General features: G+C 37.9%; 1 protein-coding gene across 1 annotated transcript in view; it reads right to left on the bottom strand.

The window, feature by feature from the left end:
* Positions 1 to 18,970, bottom strand: part of LOC107691462 (heat shock 70 kDa protein 12B-like) — a 27,234-nt gene that overhangs the window by 7,305 nt on the left and 959 nt on the right. Inside the window, exons 2-8 of the mRNA XM_016490060.1 lie at positions 17,456 to 17,527; positions 16,218 to 16,312; positions 14,270 to 14,394; positions 13,986 to 14,172; positions 13,660 to 13,764; positions 12,116 to 12,232; positions 4,929 to 5,106 (exon numbers count right to left, since the gene is read on the bottom strand). Coding sequence (XP_016345546.1) covers positions 4,929 to 5,106; positions 12,116 to 12,232; positions 13,660 to 13,764; positions 13,986 to 14,172; positions 14,270 to 14,394; positions 16,218 to 16,312; positions 17,456 to 17,501 — 853 coding nt within the window. The 5' untranslated portion in view covers positions 17,502 to 17,527. The remainder of the gene's footprint in view (positions 1 to 4,928; positions 5,107 to 12,115; positions 12,233 to 13,659; positions 13,765 to 13,985; positions 14,173 to 14,269; positions 14,395 to 16,217; positions 16,313 to 17,455; positions 17,528 to 18,970) is intronic.

Raw genomic sequence — 18,970 nt, forward strand, 5'->3', positions numbered from 1 at the left:
AAAGAAAAGAAAAGCAAAGAAAAGAAAAGCAAAGAAAAGAAAAGAAAAGAAAAGAAAAGAAAAGAAAAAAGAAAAGAAAAGTGACTCCAAAAAAAATCCCTTGGGAGCTAAAGGTCCCGAAGCTGGAGTGTGTGTTTGTGTCCCTTGATTTCCTGTGCCAGTAAATGTTGTCCAATTGTAAAACATGTTTTGAAGACAAAATTTTGGAAAATATTCTCAAATACTTCAGAATAAGCAAGCAAGCAAAAATGCAAGAAAGAATAAAAGAAACCATCCAGTGAAACTAGTGTAAGCAGTCAAGAGGAGGGTGAGCTCATGGTCTGCAGCACCTTGTTCCTATTATGATGTGAAATGTGTGTGTGTGTGTGTGTGCGCGTGTGTGTGTGTGTGTGTGTGCAGTACTTTATTTTTGCTGTATATAAATATGAAAAGAGTGTTTGTAAAAGAGTACCATTTTATCTTTTGTCAAACCCTGATAAGAAACACAGTGTCAATCCTTCAAAGAGGTTTTTTTTTCAGCACTGTGACCTCAGGGGACACTCTAACCTTAAAGAAAATGTCATCTTCTCTCTTTCTGTTTTAACCCAAACCACATGGTCTCATACTCACTAAGACCCACTTGGTTCTGAATCAGTTTGACCCTGATCTAGCCATCCTCCATGCATAAACTCGCACATACCCACAGAAAACAAAAACAGTACTCTATTTTCAAGGGATGAAAAACGATCCTGTTTCCCCCATGCTTTGAGCATGGTTCCCATTAATGTTTATAGAGAAACATTATACACTCAAAGCAAGAGATCTAGATCAATGTAAGAGCTAGTTATTTTGTATAATGCTAATCATTTGAGAAAAAGAAAGCAAAAATCTTTTCTTACCTTGCCTAAAACTGGAATCGAAAGGGCAGGACCCGTCCACATCTAAACCGTTGATTACTGGTCGTTGACTGAGGTCAATGACCTGGTGTAGATGGAGCTTCCTGCAGTAGATAGATGCAGCTTCTGGTTCGAGAGCAATGAGGAGCTGCTCTGCAGAATCTGGAGTCACCAAACCTGCCTACCATAGGATAAAAAAAAACATGAGTCTTAGTAGGGTTTGAATTAATATTGAGTAACTTACACTAATAAATAATTCAGTATCAAGTGTTTCCAAGGGTCTGTTTTCCTGAATGAATCAGTGTTTTGAACAACTCAGTTAAGTGAATGATTTGATGATACACTCATACAGACAGACACTTTTTTGGTTCCTCCTGAATGAATCAGTGTTTTGAATGAATTGGTTGAGTGAGCGATTCAATGACTCACTCATACTGACAGTCACATGTTTATTTTCAGAATAAATCAGTGTTTTGAATAAATTGGGCAAGTGAATGGTTCAGTGAGTCCTCATAAAGACACTTATTTCCACCTACTGGTGTAACAATGTAACCTGCTCAAAGAGTCACTGAAAAATCCCCACCACTAACACATCAACTGATTGTCTGTCTGGACAAATAAAAGCTGATACAAGAACTTTTGGGTTCTTTTGACTTGGGACAGTTATTAAACACCATAGTAATACCCTAGAAACCACCCAGAACATTTTAGCAACTCAGAGCGCCTGTACAGTAACACCCTTGCATCCACCCACTACACCCTAGCATCAACTGGCAATTTTTAGGATCAAGTACTGCTCGCATTTTTTCATAAAACATGAGAACAATGAGCACAACTGGTAGCAAGGTAACCAAAGTAACAGAAGAAAAGGTGTCCACACACAGTGAAAGTATCGGTTAACTGCCCCAATTGGTCATGGAGTTATAATGGGAGACGGTGGGCTGCCTCGTTCCCCCTCTCCTGCTTGGCTAGGACAGGCGTGGTTTCCTGTGTTTGTGTGCTGGTCTCATGCGTTGTTTAACCTCTGTGACACTGCATAGAGAAAATTAACCTCAATCTGCCTTACCTCTAGTAAGGTAGAGAGAAATAAAGATCTGAGGCTACTAGAACAAATACTGCTCTGACATGAGCCTGTTTAGTATGTAGAGCTGTTGGCTGTTTTGGGTATAATGAAGGAAGATCTCAGTGGTCTCAGAGTCTGAGCAGCTGTTAGTGATTGAATCAACAGCATTTTTTTCTTTAATGACAATTCCTGCACTGTTGATTGTTGTATGGCCTGAGATGTACATATTGTGCCAAAAATAATCTGTGTGATTGATTTCTTAGGGTTTTGCTCATAGGGAAATGTACAGCTCTGCAGTACAGTATATTTCACACAGGCAAACACACACATATATGATGGATATCAGGTTATAGTGCCCTCTTGGCACACTATACCTCTCACGCTCATACAAAAGTCTTTCAACATTCCCATTTACTGTATGTGTGCAGTGACTTTTGCATTCTTTTTCATATACACACATTTCCTGAACTTCACTGGGGGGCAGCAGGACATTATGTTCAATATGGGAGTATGCTTTTGTGTATGTCTGCATGACAGAAGAAAGCGAGAAAGAGAAAAAAGAGAAAGAAAAAGAAAAAGAGGAAGAAAAAAAAGGAGAACGAACAAGAGAAAGAAAGTGTTTGTATTTGAATTTGTAATTTTTCAGTTTTCTCAGATCAGTAATCCAACATTACCAAATACGCAGCTTCTCGCATGAACTGCTTAGCTGGCTGCCGCCACACCGCAGGAACAGTGATGACCCACCGTACTTCATTACTTTCCAGCACAGAGGAAGACTGGTCCTTCACCTCCTGAAAAACACACACACAAATATTACTACTTTTCCAACTCTTATCTAAACTACATTACTAACATTTTCATACGTCTATTAGGTATTGATATCCCTTATTTCCGTTCCGCTCTAAAAAAATGTCAAACTCATGACCCTCATGCATGACCAGAGGTTCGGGCGAAATCTCCATGTTAATGTTTTCCCACAAGCCTTCAGGGGCTCCAGGAAGAAGGAGGAAGAAGGTTTGGGTCCAGGAAAGTCTGACTACAGATTGGCCCAGAACCTCCACCTTCCCAAACCCCCACTCTTCACCTAGACTGGATGTGTTCTTGTTTGAGTGAAGGAAAAGTGCATCCTGATAGATCTGGAGCAAAGCCACAGCACACTACTGCTCTACATTATACTGGTTGTTCATGTTCAGTCTGGCCCTGGAGGGAAATTTAAGTTGCACAACTAAAATAGGTTGTAAAAAAAATGCCTAAATAAATAAAGGAATAACCAAGACAAACAGACTTTAAAAAATGTTTCACAAATGTTCAAATAATTCTTGAGTAATCAAGTACAAGTACAAAGAAATTGTATCTATTTATTCTGCAAACTTTTTGTCCTGTGTAGGGTTGTTGGTATGCTGGAGTCTATACCAGCTTGTTAAGCAAAAGACTATATTTAATATAGTAATATATATATATATATATATATTTCTGTCAGGACCACTATCGTCAAAGATGATTGACAATTAGCATACAGTTTGGATTGTTCTGGGCAAGAACTCCCTGCGCATCCATGCAGCCTAGCATGGATGAGAGCAGGGAGAGCAGCAATAACCCCCCAGGGTAAACAGAACATTTATTTTTGAAAGCATCCTCACTTTACAGCATTTTTACACAAGTGCCTAAAACTTTTTACATTATTGTAGCTTTGCAGGTAGGTTTCTTGAAGTGAATGAGTTATAGCAGATTTCTAGTTCCCAGCATGCTTTGTTTCTGACTATTAAAGGAGAGTAAATGTTAAAATTGAATGTTATTTCATGTGTTTTTGCTCAATATTATTATAGGGGGAGTGCTGTTAGTGTTTAATGTTCGATTCTTTTGGAATTTAAAAGGGTTTCTGGTATGTCTGAGTTTTTGGGGTTACCATTGTGCTGAAGAGTAGAGCCCGTGGTTAGGATGGTGATTGGCCAAACACCATTAAGACTCTAAGTTGTTTTATTTAAACAGTAATGGCTGTGCACTCTTCAACACAGTGGTAGTCTCTTTGCAAAATACTTCAGTACATGGTGGTGTGCTTGACTTGTGCTATTGTTAACTAGCTAATATTAAATATATATATAAGGTAAATAATTATAAAATATAAATGTATTGTCTTATTTATATGTGTGTGTCTGTATACTGCATGAGTAAGTATGTTTTTTTTTTTAAATTCTGCTTTGTGTGTTTAGGTTCACCTTTAAAGCATGCTCTCTGAAGAACCTCAAGGCGTGAGCAAACACCTCAATAGCCCGAACTCTTCTTCCACTAACAGACTCCAGCTCGGTCTCCATAGTGAGATCCTATTGAAAATAAAATAGTCTGCTGCAGAAATGCTTACCGAGATGTGACATAAATAATACACTCCCCTTATCCTCTGCTGCAGACTGACAGTAGATATATGTTTGACAGTGTTGTGATACCTTAACAACCATGCTTGATTCCCCCAAGCTGAGCAATTACTCTACTTGAACAAATATATATATATCAACAACAGTCAAAATACAATAGATGCTCTGCTTACACTAGTGCTGTGGATTTTCATTTTGAATTTGTCAAAGTAGAGCCAATGCCTGGCTTCCTCAGGGTCAAGGTCATGATAGCTGTCTCGAGCTGCAAAGCCAAAACTGTGGAACCGGAGGTCAGGGGTCAGCAGCAGACAGGTTGGACTCTTCTGATTGGTTACACCAGGGTCACCATCCTCCCGACCCACTTGGTTCTGAATCAGTTTGACCCTGATCTAGCCATCCTCCATGCATAAACTCGCACATACCCACAGAAAACAAAAACAGTACTCTATTTTCAAGGGATGAAAAACGATCCTGTTTCCCCCATGCTTTGAGCATGGTTCCCATTAATGTTTATAGAGAAACATTATACACTCAAAGCAAGAGATCTAGATCAATGTAAGAGCTAGTTATTTTGTATAATGCTAATCATTTGAGAAAAAGAAAGCAAAAATCTTTTCTTACCTTGCCTAAAACTGGAATCGAAAGGGCAGGACCCGTCCACATCTAAACCGTTGATTACTGGTCGTTGACTGAGGTCAATGACCTGGTGTAGATGGAGCTTCCTGCAGTAGATAGATGCAGCTTCTGGTTCGAGAGCAATGAGGAGCTGCTCTGCAGAATCTGGAGTCACCAAACCTGCCTACCATAGGATAAAAAAAAACATGAGTCTTAGTAGGGTTTGAATTAATATTGAGTAACTTACACTAATAAATAATTCAGTATCAAGTGTTTCCAAGGGTCTGTTTTCCTGAATGAATCAGTGTTTTGAACAACTCAGTTAAGTGAATGATTTGATGATACACTCATACAGACAGACACTTTTTTGGTTCCTCCTGAATGAATCAGTGTTTTGAATGAATTGGTTGAGTGAGCGATTCAATGACTCACTCATACTGACAGTCACATGTTTATTTTCAGAATAAATCAGTGTTTTGAATAAATTGGGCAAGTGAATGGTTCAGTGAGTCCTCATAAAGACACTTATTTCCACCTACTGGTGTAACAATGTAACCTGCTCAAAGAGTCACTGAAAAATCCCCACCACTAACACATCAACTGATTGTCTGTCTGGACAAATAAAAGCTGATACAAGAACTTTTGGGTTCTTTTGACTTGGGACAGTTATTAAACACCATAGTAATACCCTAGAAACCACCCAGAACATTTTAGCAACTCAGAGCGCCTGTACAGTAACACCCTTGCATCCACCCACTACACCCTAGCATCAACTGGCAATTTTTAGGATCAAGTACTGCTCGCATTTTTTCATAAAACATGAGAACAATGAGCACAACTGGTAGCAAGGTAACCAAAGTAACAGAAGAAAAGGTGTCCACACACAGTGAAAGTATCGGTTAACTGCCCCAATTGGTCATGGAGTTATAATGGGAGACGGTGGGCTGCCTCGTTCCCCCTCTCCTGCTTGGCTAGGACAGGCGTGGTTTCCTGTGTTTGTGTGCTGGTCTCATGCGTTGTTTAACCTCTGTGACACTGCATAGAGAAAATTAACCTCAATCTGCCTTACCTCTAGTAAGGTAGAGAGAAATAAAGATCTGAGGCTACTAGAACAAATACTGCTCTGACATGAGCCTGTTTAGTATGTAGAGCTGTTGGCTGTTTTGGGTATAATGAAGGAAGATCTCAGTGGTCTCAGAGTCTGAGCAGCTGTTAGTGATTGAATCAACAGCATTTTTTTCTTTAATGACAATTCCTGCACTGTTGATTGTTGTATGGCCTGAGATGTACATATTGTGCCAAAAATAATCTGTGTGATTGATTTCTTAGGGTTTTGCTCATAGGGAAATGTACAGCTCTGCAGTACAGTATATTTCACACAGGCAAACACACACATATATGATGGATATCAGGTTATAGTGCCCTCTTGGCACACTATACCTCTCACGCTCATACAAAAGTCTTTCAACATTCCCATTTACTGTATGTGTGCAGTGACTTTTGCATTCTTTTTCATATACACACATTTCCTGAACTTCACTGGGGGGCAGCAGGACATTATGTTCAATATGGGAGTATGCTTTTGTGTATGTCTGCATGACAGAAGAAAGCGAGAAAGAGAAAAAAGAGAAAGAAAAAGAAAAAGAGGAAGAAAAAAAAGGAGAACGAACAAGAGAAAGAAAGTGTTTGTATTTGAATTTGTAATTTTTCAGTTTTCTCAGATCAGTAATCCAACATTACCAAATACGCAGCTTCTCGCATGAACTGCTTAGCTGGCTGCCGCCACACCGCAGGAACAGTGATGACCCACCGTACTTCATTACTTTCCAGCACAGAGGAAGACTGGTCCTTCACCTCCTGAAAAACACACACACAAATATTACTACTTTTCCAACTCTTATCTAAACTACATTACTAACATTTTCATACGTCTATTAGGTATTGATATCCCTTATTTCCGTTCCGCTCTAAAAAAATGTCAAACTCATGACCCTCATGCATGACCAGAGGTTCGGGCGAAATCTCCATGTTAATGTTTTCCCACAAGCCTTCAGGGGCTCCAGGAAGAAGGAGGAAGAAGGTTTGGGTCCAGGAAAGTCTGACTACAGATTGGCCCAGAACCTCCACCTTCCCAAACCCCCACTCTTCACCTAGACTGGATGTGTTCTTGTTTGAGTGAAGGAAAAGTGCATCCTGATAGATCTGGAGCAAAGCCACAGCACACTACTGCTCTACATTATACTGGTTGTTCATGTTCAGTCTGGCCCTGGAGGGAAATTTAAGTTGCACAACTAAAATAGGTTGTAAAAAAAATGCCTAAATAAATAAAGGAATAACCAAGACAAACAGACTTTAAAAAATGTTTCACAAATGTTCAAATAATTCTTGAGTAATCAAGTACAAGTACAAAGAAATTGTATCTATTTATTCTGCAAACTTTTTGTCCTGTGTAGGGTTGTTGGTATGCTGGAGTCTATACCAGCTTGTTAAGCAAAAGACTATATTTAATATAGTAATATATATATATATATATATATATTTCTGTCAGGACCACTATCGTCAAAGATGATTGACAATTAGCATACAGTTTGGATTGTTCTGGGCAAGAACTCCCTGCGCATCCATGCAGCCTAGCATGGATGAGAGCAGGGAGAGCAGCAATAACCCCCCAGGGTAAACAGAACATTTATTTTTGAAAGCATCCTCACTTTACAGCATTTTTACACAAGTGCCTAAAACTTTTTACATTATTGTAGCTTTGCAGGTAGGTTTCTTGAAGTGAATGAGTTATAGCAGATTTCTAGTTCCCAGCATGCTTTGTTTCTGACTATTAAAGGAGAGTAAATGTTAAAATTGAATGTTATTTCATGTGTTTTTGCTCAATATTATTATAGGGGGAGTGCTGTTAGTGTTTAATGTTCGATTCTTTTGGAATTTAAAAGGGTTTCTGGTATGTCTGAGTTTTTGGGGTTACCATTGTGCTGAAGAGTAGAGCCCGTGGTTACGATGGTGATTGGCCAAACACCATTAAGACTCTAAGTTGTTTTATTTAAACAGTAATGGCTGTGCACTCTTCAACACAGTGGTAGTCTCTTTGCAAAATACTTCAGTACATGGTGGTGTGCTTGACTTGTGCTATTGTTAACTAGCTAATATTAAATATATATATAAGGTAAATAATTATAAAATATAAATGTATTGTCTTATTTATATGTGTGTGTCTGTATACTGCATGAGTAAGTATGTTTTTTTTTTTAAATTCTGCTTTGTGTGTTTAGGTTCACCTTTAAAGCATGCTCTCTGAAGAACCTCAAGGCGTGAGCAAACACCTCAATAGCCCGAACTCTTCTTCCACTAACAGACTCCAGCTCGGTCTCCATAGTGAGATCCTATTGAAAATAAAATAGTCTGCTGCAGAAATGCTTACCGAGATGTGACATAAATAATACACTCCCCTTATCCTCTGCTGCAGACTGACAGTAGATATATGTTTGACAGTGTTGTGATACCTTAACAACCATGCTTGATTCCCCCAAGCTGAGCAATTACTCTACTTGAACAAATATATATATATCAACAACAGTCAAAATACAATAGATGCTCTGCTTACACTAGTGCTGTGGATTTTCATTTTGAATTTGTCAAAGTAGAGCCAATGCCTGGCTTCCTCAGGGTCAAGGTCATGATAGCTGTCTCGAGCTGCAAAGCCAAAACTGTGGAACCGGAGGTCAGGGGTCAGCAGCAGACAGGTTGGACTCTTCTGATTGGTTACACCAGGGTCACCATCCTCCCACCGTCTGTGAAAAAAAAAAAAAAAGAAATGTAGGGTAAGACTATGGATGGGGGAGTTACAATAACTTCAGGTTAGACAATGTTTGTGTGCTGATGTCATACCTCATCATGTGAATGGTCTCAGGATCTTCTGTGAAACTGAATGCATAACCACTGGAGGTGGTGCCAAAATCTATAGCAACAACCACAGAAAATGGACGAGCCACACATGGTCTAACCTCTGTCCGCTGCAGAGGGAACACAAGGTAGACAGAAAGAAAATAAATCTATTGCCTTATCTCTTTTTCAAAGGGGTGGCTTTACAAAAGGTTCTCCTTGGTACGGAGAGTAGCTGACCCCACCTTCTCCCTCTCTTCTCTTGTCTCTAGATCAATTCCCTGACCTGAGTTTTACATTGACCACCTCAGAGTGGAATGTATCATGTATTATTTTCAGGTTATGGTCATATCACTATTTTTTAGTTATGTAAAGCTGATTTTTACATATGTTTTTGTGCATAAAATGTGAGATGCAGGACAGTGTATTAAAAAAAAGGTAAAGTATAAATTTTTTAAAAGTTGAATTTCTTTTAGCGCTTTTTAGAACACTGCGTCATGCACAAGATGCTGCATAAGACACAAAGTAAATGTAGCACAGTGGAACGCAGAAAATAAAGGTGACATTTAAAATGCAAGATGCACAGCACTGGAATGGGAAAGAAAAGCAACGTCAAAAAGCAAGGTCCTTTTTTAAAGGCTGAACACATTTTTAAAAAGCTGAAATTCTTTAACTTGAACACCTCATTTTTTAGAATGCTGTGTTGTGTGCAAGACACTTCAAAATACACAAAATACACAAGCGCAAAAGAGAAACGCGTCTGTACAGTACATATCTAAATAGAAAAACAGGAGGGAACGGGGATGCAAAATGGCATTCTGTGTGAATGACTCCTAAGGGGTCGTTCACACAAATGCGTTTTTGCATATACGCAGGCATTGGAATTGGAAAAAAAACAAGATCTCAAGACAGGTTTTTTAAAAGTTTAACTTTTTTCAACTTGACAGCCATGTTTTTAGAATGGCGCGTCATTTGTGAGATGCTAAAAAGACGTGAGACATGAGTGCAGCGTTTAAAGACATCAAAAACAACAAAAGAGCAGCACAGTGGAATACAAAAACACGTTTCATGTGAAAAACCACTGAGACAGGGCTATTGGTTCAACCAATGGCATGAGTTTGAGTCAGGACTATGTGTTGTCCAACCAGTGGCAGACCGGTTGAGTGTTTGAGAAACCTGTTTTTTGTGACTAGTTGCACAGAAATGACACAGTTCACCTTTAAGCAGTGTTGGCAAGGTTACTTTGGAAATGTAATAGGTTACAGATTACAAGTTACTCTATTTAAAATGTAATAAGTAGTGTAACTATTTCAATTGCTTTACTTTAACAGGTTGTAGCCTAAAGCTTTCAGCGGCAATATGGATTGATGGAATTGGCAGACAGGGTGCCCTGCCAATTCAAACAAGAACCAATCAAAAGCATCAGAATAGCATCGCTTTACTAAACAGCCTTTAAATAGCAGGAGGCATCATGCACATCAAAAACAGGCAAAGCAACAAAATAATATTATTCAACATATCATAGCTTTTTACAGAAAATATTCAGATGTAACCCACGTTGTAATCGTTAACATTTTCATAAGTAACTGTAATTTAATTACACGTTTTTTTTCTCAGTAACTGTAATTGGATTACAGTTACATTTATGTTGTAATTAAATTATGTAACGCCATTACATACTGTATAACTATGTACGCCCCAACACTGGCTTTAAGTGAGGAGTAAGTTGGCTTTCAAACAAAACATTTTTGTGCTGCCCCAGATTGCAGACTGGAAGATTAGCTAATGATAGTGCTGCTTTAAACCAACTGACTTAGTGTTAAGTAAAGAAGCATAATTGCATATGTCTGGGGGTACCATATCCTCTTTCAACATTACTGTAGTTTAAAGCATCTGATTTGGCATTTAATCCAGTTCTGAGGACAATGTTTATCATTTAAAGCACTACAGAGGGTGCATGGTAGAGTACTGTGTCTGTTGGGATCTTACTGGAAACGGGGAGGGAGTAAGAGGAGTGATACTGCACTCATTTCTGGAAGGAGATGGAGAACCAGATGGAGATATAGAGGCTGATCTATCTTCACCTGAAGAAGACAAGATGAAAGAGAAGGAATTAGAGACAAAGGAAGAAATCCTAGAAGTCTTTAACTTAGTAAGCTGCTCATGTATTGTACTGGAAAACACAAGTTCAGGACTCTTAATTGTGGATGAGCGATTAAGAGAAATCAAAGATTTCTGGAAAATTCCATATTGATTGCCTGGGCATTTAAGCCCAACTGGCATGTGTTTACCAGTTTCAGAATTTCCAGCAGATGGTTTTCATTGGAAAAATTAGTAGAAACAGATCTTTTCCTCTCTTTTGTGACATGTACAATAGCTCATCGAAAAGGGACTTGGTTCTATCCATTGAATATTAATTGGATTTTGAGATATGGGCATTGCACTTAACAACAGAGGCAGATCTGAATGCCAGCTTGCAGTCAACTGAGGACTTATGTCACTGGAACATCGAGTTATGGCATTTAAAAATGACAAAGTCAAAAAAAAAAAAAAAATCAATCAATAACATGCATTTAGAAAATAGATGATGATACAGTGAATTTTCATTTCATGCCATCTTTAAAACATAGAAGTTAAAATGAGTATTCAGTGTTCTTCCCAAGAATGTCATGAAAAAACACTTAGATTTTTGGTGTCTCATATCTGTGCCAACACTGACAAGGAAATTCAGGAGCAGAATTCCTAACATTCCATAATCAAATTTACGTATATTTTCCAGTACAGAATGAATTCCATGGCAAATACTTTATTAACATGTAGTGACCCCTCCATCAAGGTCGCTTTAATATGCCTGCAAATGAGCACATACTCAAAAATGGGTGGAATTTACCAACGTGATCTCATGATAATTTGTATGTATTTTACGTAAAATGTGGTACTATAAAACGTACATTTACTTACGTTTTTACAGGCACTAAAACGTACAATACTGACGTATTTTATACCTCTCACGCTCATACAAAAGTCTTTCAACATTCCCATTTACTGTATGTGTGCAGTGACTTTTGCATTCTTTTTCATATACACACATTTCCTGAACTTCACTGGGGGGCAGCAGGACATTATGTTCAATATGGGAGTATGCTTTTGTGTATGTCTGCATGACAGAAGAAAGCGAGAAAGAGAAAAAAGAGAAAGAAAAAGAAAAAGAGGAAGAAAAAAAAGGAGAACGAACAAGAGAAAGAAAGTGTTTGTATTTGAATTTGTAATTTTTCAGTTTTCTCAGATCAGTAATCCAACATTACCAAATACGCAGCTTCTCGCATGAACTGCTTAGCTGGCTGCCGCCACACCGCAGGAACAGTGATGACCCACCGTACTTCATTACTTTCCAGCACAGAGGAAGACTGGTCCTTCACCTCCTGAAAAACACACACACAAATATTACTACTTTTCCAACTCTTATCTAAACTACATTACTAACATTTTCATACGTCTATTAGGTATTGATATCCCTTATTTCCGTTCCGCTCTAAAAAAATGTCAAACTCATGACCCTCATGCATGACCAGAGGTTCGGGCGAAATCTCCATGTTAATGTTTTCCCACAAGCCTTCAGGGGCTCCAGGAAGAAGGAGGAAGAAGGTTTGGGTCCAGGAAAGTCTGACTACAGATTGGCCCAGAACCTCCACCTTCCCAAACCCCCACTCTTCACCTAGACTGGATGTGTTCTTGTTTGAGTGAAGGAAAAGTGCATCCTGATAGATCTGGAGCAAAGCCACAGCACACTACTGCTCTACATTATACTGGTTGTTCATGTTCAGTCTGGCCCTGGAGGGAAATTTAAGTTGCACAACTAAAATAGGTTGTAAAAAAAATGCCTAAATAAATAAAGGAATAACCAAGACAAACAGACTTTAAAAAATGTTTCACAAATGTTCAAATAATTCTTGAGTAATCAAGTACAAGTACAAAGAAATTGTATCTATTTATTCTGCAAACTTTTTGTCCTGTGTAGGGTTGTTGGTATGCTGGAGTCTATACCAGCTTGTTAAGCAAAAGACTATATTTAATATAGTAATATATATATATATATATATATATTTCTGTCAGGACCACTATCGTCAAAGATGATTGACAATTAGCATACAGTTTGGATTGTTCTGGGCAAGAACTCCCTGCGCATCCATGCAGCCTAGCATGGATGAGAGCAGGGAGAGCAGCAATAACCCCCCAGGGTAAACAGAACATTTATTTTTGAAAGCATCCTCACTTTACAGCATTTTTACACAAGTGCCTAAAACTTTTTACATTATTGTAGCTTTGCAGGTAGGTTTCTTGAAGTGAATGAGTTATAGCAGATTTCTAGTTCCCAGCATGCTTTGTTTCTGACTATTAAAGGAGAGTAAATGTTAAAATTGAATGTTATTTCATGTGTTTTTGCTCAATATTATTATAGGGGGAGTGCTGTTAGTGTTTAATGTTCGATTCTTTTGGAATTTAAAAGGGTTTCTGGTATGTCTGAGTTTTTGGGGTTACCATTGTGCTGAAGAGTAGAGCCCGTGGTTACGATGGTGATTGGCCAAACACCATTAAGACTCTAAGTTGTTTTATTTAAACAGTAATGGCTGTGCACTCTTCAACACAGTGGTAGTCTCTTTGCAAAATACTTCAGTACATGGTGGTGTGCTTGACTTGTGCTATTGTTAACTAGCTAATATTAAATATATATATAAGGTAAATAATTATAAAATATAAATGTATTGTCTTATTTATATGTGTGTGTCTGTATACTGCATGAGTAAGTATGTTTTTTTTTTTAAATTCTGCTTTGTGTGTTTAGGTTCACCTTTAAAGCATGCTCTCTGAAGAACCTCAAGGCGTGAGCAAACACCTCAATAGCCCGAACTCTTCTTCCACTAACAGACTCCAGCTCGGTCTCCATAGTGAGATCCTATTGAAAATAAAATAGTCTGCTGCAGAAATGCTTACCGAGATGTGACATAAATAATACACTCCCCTTATCCTCTGCTGCAGACTGACAGTAGATATATGTTTGACAGTGTTGTGATACCTTAACAACCATGCTTGATTCCCCCAAGCTGAGCAATTACTCTACTTGAACAAATATATATATATCAACAACAGTCAAAATACAATAGATGCTCTGCTTACACTAGTGCTGTGGATTTTCATTTTGAATTTGTCAAAGTAGAGCCAATGCCTGGCTTCCTCAGGGTCAAGGTCATGATAGCTGTCTCGAGCTGCAAAGCCAAAACTGTGGAACCGGAGGTCAGGGGTCAGCAGCAGACAGGTTGGACTCTTCTGATTGGTTACACCAGGGTCACCATCCTCCCACCGTCTGTGAAAAAAAAAAAAAAAGAAATGTAGGGTAAGACTATGGATGGGGGAGTTACAATAACTTCAGGTTAGACAATGTTTGTGTGCTGATGTCATACCTCATCATGTGAATGGTCTCAGGATCTTCTGTGAAACTGAATGCATAACCACTGGAGGTGGTGCCAAAATCTATAGCAACAACCACAGAAAATGGACGAGCCACACATGGTCTAACCTCTGTCCGCTGCAGAGGGAACACAAGGTAGACAGAAAGAAAATAAATCTATTGCCTTATCTCTTTTTCAAAGGGGTGGCTTTACAAAAGGTTCTCCTTGGTACGGAGAGTAGCTGACCCCACCTTCTCCCTCTCTTCTCTTGTCTCTAGATCAATTCCCTGACCTGAGTTTTACATTGACCACCTCAGAGTGGAATGTATCATGTATTATTTTCAGGTTATGGTCATATCACTATTTTTTAGTTATGTAAAGCTGATTTTTACATATGTTTTTGTGCATAAAATGTGAGATGCAGGACAGTGTATTAAAAAAAAGGTAAAGTATAAATTTTTTAAAAGTTGAATTTCTTTTAGCGCTTTTTAGAACACTGCGTCATGCACAAGATGCTGCATAAGACACAAAGTAAATGTAGCACAGTGGAACGCAGAAAATAAAGGTGACATTTAAAATGCAAGATGCACAGCACTGGAATGGGAAAGAAAAGCAACGTCAAAAAGCAAGGTCCTTTTTTAAAGGCTGAACACATTTTTAAAAAGCTGAAATTCTTTAACTTGAACACCTCATTTTTTAGAATGCTGTGTTGTGTGCAAGACACTTCAAAATACACAAAATACACAAGCGCAAAAGAGAAACGCGTCTGTACAGTACATATCTAAATAGAAAAACAGGAGGGAACGGGGATGCAAAATGGCATTCTGTGTGAATGACTCCTAAGGGGTCGTTCACACAAATGCGTTTTTGCATATACGCAGGCATTGGAATTGGAAAAAAAACAAGATCTCAAGACAGGTTTTTTAAAAGTTTAACTTTTTTCAACTTGACAGCCATGTTTTTAGAATGGCGCGTCATTTGTGAGATGCTAAAAAGACGTGAGACATGAGTGCAGCGTTTAAAGACATCAAAAACAACAAAAGAGCAGCACAGTGGAATACAAAAACACGTTTCATGTGAAAAACCACTGAGACAGGGCTATTGGTTCAACCAATGGCATGAGTTTGAGTCAGGACTATGTGTTGTCCAACCAGTGGCAGACCGGTTGAGTGTTTGAGAAACCTGTTTTTTGTGACTAGTTGCACAGAAATGACACAGTTCACCTTTAAGCAGTGTTGGCAAGGTTACTTTGGAAATGTAATAGGTTACAGATTACAAGTTACTCTATTTAAAATGTAATAAGTAGTGTAACTATTTCAATTGCTTTACTTTAACAGGTTGTAGCCTAAAGCTTTCAGCGGCAATATGGATTGATGGAATTGGCAGACAGGGTGCCCTGCCAATTCAAACAAGAACCAATCAAAAGCATCAGAATAGCATCGCTTTACTAAACAGCCTTTAAATAGCAGGAGGCATCATGCACATCAAAAACAGGCAAAGCAACAAAATAATATTATTCAACATATCATAGCTTTTTACAGAAAATATTCAGATGTAACCCACGTTGTAATCGTTAACATTTTCTCAGTAACTGTAATTGGATTACAGTTACATTTATGTTGTAATTAAATTATGTAACGCCATTACATACTGTATAACTATGTACGCCCCAACACTGGCTTTAAGTGAGGAGTAAGTTGGCTTTCAAACAAAACATTTTTGTGCTGCCCCAGATTGCAGACTGGAAGATTAGCTAATGATAGTGCTGCTTTAAACCAACTGACTTAGTGTTAAGTAAAGAAGCATAATTGCATATGTCTGGGGGTACCATATCCTCTTTCAACATTACTGTAGTTTAAAGCATCTGATTTGGCATTTAATCCAGTTCTGAGGACAATGTTTATCATTTAAAGCACTACAGAGGGTGCATGGTAGAGTACTGTGTCTGTTGGGATCTTACTGGAAACGGGGAGGGAGTAAGAGGAGTGATACTGCACTCATTTCTGGAAGGAGATGGAGAACCAGATGGAGATATAGAGGCTGATCTATCTTCACCTGAAGAAGACAAGATGAAAGAGAAGGAATTAGAGACAAAGGAAGAAATCCTAGAAGTCTTTAACTTAGTAAGCTGCTCATGTATTGTACTGGAAAACACAAGTTCAGGACTCTTAATTGTGGATGAGCGATTAAGAGAAATCAAAGATTTCTGGAAAATTCCATATTGATTGCCTGGGCATTTAAGCCCAACTGGCATGTGTTTACCAGTTTCAGAATTTCCAGCAGATGGTTTTCATTGGAAAAATTAGTAGAAACAGATCTTTTCCTCTCTTTTGTGACATGTACAATAGCTCATCGAAAAGGGACTTGGTTCTATCCATTGAATATTAATTGGATTTTGAGATATGGGCATTGCACTTAACAACAGAGGCAGATCTGAATGCCAGCTTGCAGTCAACTGAGGACTTATGTCACTGGAACATCGAGTTATGGCATTTAAAAATGACAAAGTCAAAAAAAAAAAAAAAAATCAATCAATAACATGCATTTAGAAAATAGATGATGATACAGTGAATTTTCATTTCATGCCATCTTTAAAACATAGAAGTTAAAATGAGTATTCAGTGTTCTTCCCAAGAATGTCATGAAAAAACACTTAGATTTTTGGTGTCTCATATCTGTGCCAACACTGACAAGGAAATTCAGGAGCAGAATTCCGAATATTCCATAATTCCTAACATGGTCAAATTTACGTACATTTTCCAGATCAAAATGCAATTCCATGGCAAATACTTTATCAACTTGTAGTGACCCCTCCATCAAGGTCGCTTTAATGTGCCTGAAAATGAGCACACACTCAAACAAGGGTGGAATTTACTCAAGGGTATGACAGGAATGCTATCGACGTGTACAGATATTCTCAAGAGTGCAGAGCATAGATAAGAGAGGGTCACACCCCTGTTCAGTATTGTTGATGGAATAGTCAGGAATTACAGCAAAATGTAATGTGGATGACCACAGGTTTCTATTCAGCTGTGCATTTTGTTTTACATGTCTTCTGTATATCAATTCTGGTTATATACTGTAGATGTAAATAACTATTATAATCTACAAGGTTCCTTAGGATATTCTACAAATATGATTTTCTCAAGTCTGAATTACAGTATCAAATCCCAAAGAATAAGTTTAATGAAACGTTACCTGGCACTTGTAGACTGTTGGTACTGAGCTGCAGGACGTCTGCCATTGTAGAGGTCACAGGGCTTCTTCGGCCTAGGAGGGAAAAAATAACAATAACCTGTGAAATAGGGTGGGGTTTTTTTATTCAAAATTGAAAAAAAATATATATTTTTTTCTGTTGTCTCAAGAGAAACTTAAGAGAACTTTACATTTTAAAATGTTTTTAAATAAGAAATCAACATGAATACATCTTAGACTGCATTTCTATGGCTGATGATACACAGGGTAACTTTTTGAGCAATGTTGCTGGGCAACTTTGGACAATGTTGCCATCAACAGGCAACCAGGTGAGACAGAGGGCCCACGACCGATCTAAAGTATCCAGATAGAAATTTGTTAACCACTCTCAATGGGAAAGTGCTCAAGCAACATTGCTCAAAAAAAAGTTGCTAGGCAAAACTGCTCAAAAATGTGCACCGGCCTAAGAATGTACACGTTTTGAAGCAAATTTTAAGGATTTTGTCATTGACCTTCATACAGAACAGACATATTACACATACAGAATAAATACTCTAACATTGTTGCAAATCTCTATTTTAGGTTTTATTTTATTTCATTGATATATTTGTTTGTTTTTTATTTAATTTTATTTTTTCCCTCTTCCTCAAACATCATATTAGGTCATCCCAGCTGCAACAACAAAACCATGACATGATGCTTGTGGGTGTATAATGTAATAGTCATGCCGTCTCACATTGATTGTAAGTTTCCCAAAGCTCTTGTTGGGCTCTGTTTTCCAGATCAAATGATATAAATCTGGGGAGAAACACAATAAACACTGAAATGTGTTAAATGTTGTTAAACTAGTCTGATATCATACAAGTTTAATTCTGTGTTAAGTTACAAAATATTGGATTTACAGTTATTTCTTTTATCCGATGAACACAGAAGGGAAAATGTGGTGCTTTTTGAAATTCATGTCCCCCTACTTCCCAAAGTGTTCCATTCCCCTCTATTTTCCCCACCTCTCTTGCCATAATCTTTTCTTTGGACTCTTTCCCATTTTCTTTAGATGCTCATATCTGTGCTGTTCTTGCACAAGGTCAACATATAACATGGTAGCACATTTTGAGCCCTTCACAGCACTTCACTTTCTGTTAGTGAATATTTAGTGACTTTGGCAGAAAAAGGTTTACATTTAAAAAGTAAAAACTTAAAATGATACAAGCCCATTGAACTTGATTTCAGATGGTAATGAATTATCACTGCCTCTCCATATGGTTTCAGACACACTTCATATAGATTACAAATGACATCAAAGAGGCTTTCTGGCACTGAGTCTGAGTCGGTTGAACAAAGAAATATAATATATACAATCCATATCCCAGTCACTGTAAAATGCTGTCTAGTCAGGATCTGTCTAGTGCTGGTTTTTGTTAACTAAAACTAAAACCATAAAAACAGTTTCATTACTTGAAATAAAATAAACATTAAATGAAAAAAAAAAAAAAAAAAAAAAAAAAAAAAAAAAAAAAT

The sequence above is a fragment of the Sinocyclocheilus anshuiensis genome, unplaced genomic scaffold, assembly GCF_001515605.1.
Source record: "Sinocyclocheilus anshuiensis isolate Anshui unplaced genomic scaffold, SAMN03320099.WGS_v1.1 scaffold514, whole genome shotgun sequence".
Classification (NCBI taxonomy): Eukaryota; Metazoa; Chordata; class Actinopteri; order Cypriniformes; family Cyprinidae; genus Sinocyclocheilus; species Sinocyclocheilus anshuiensis.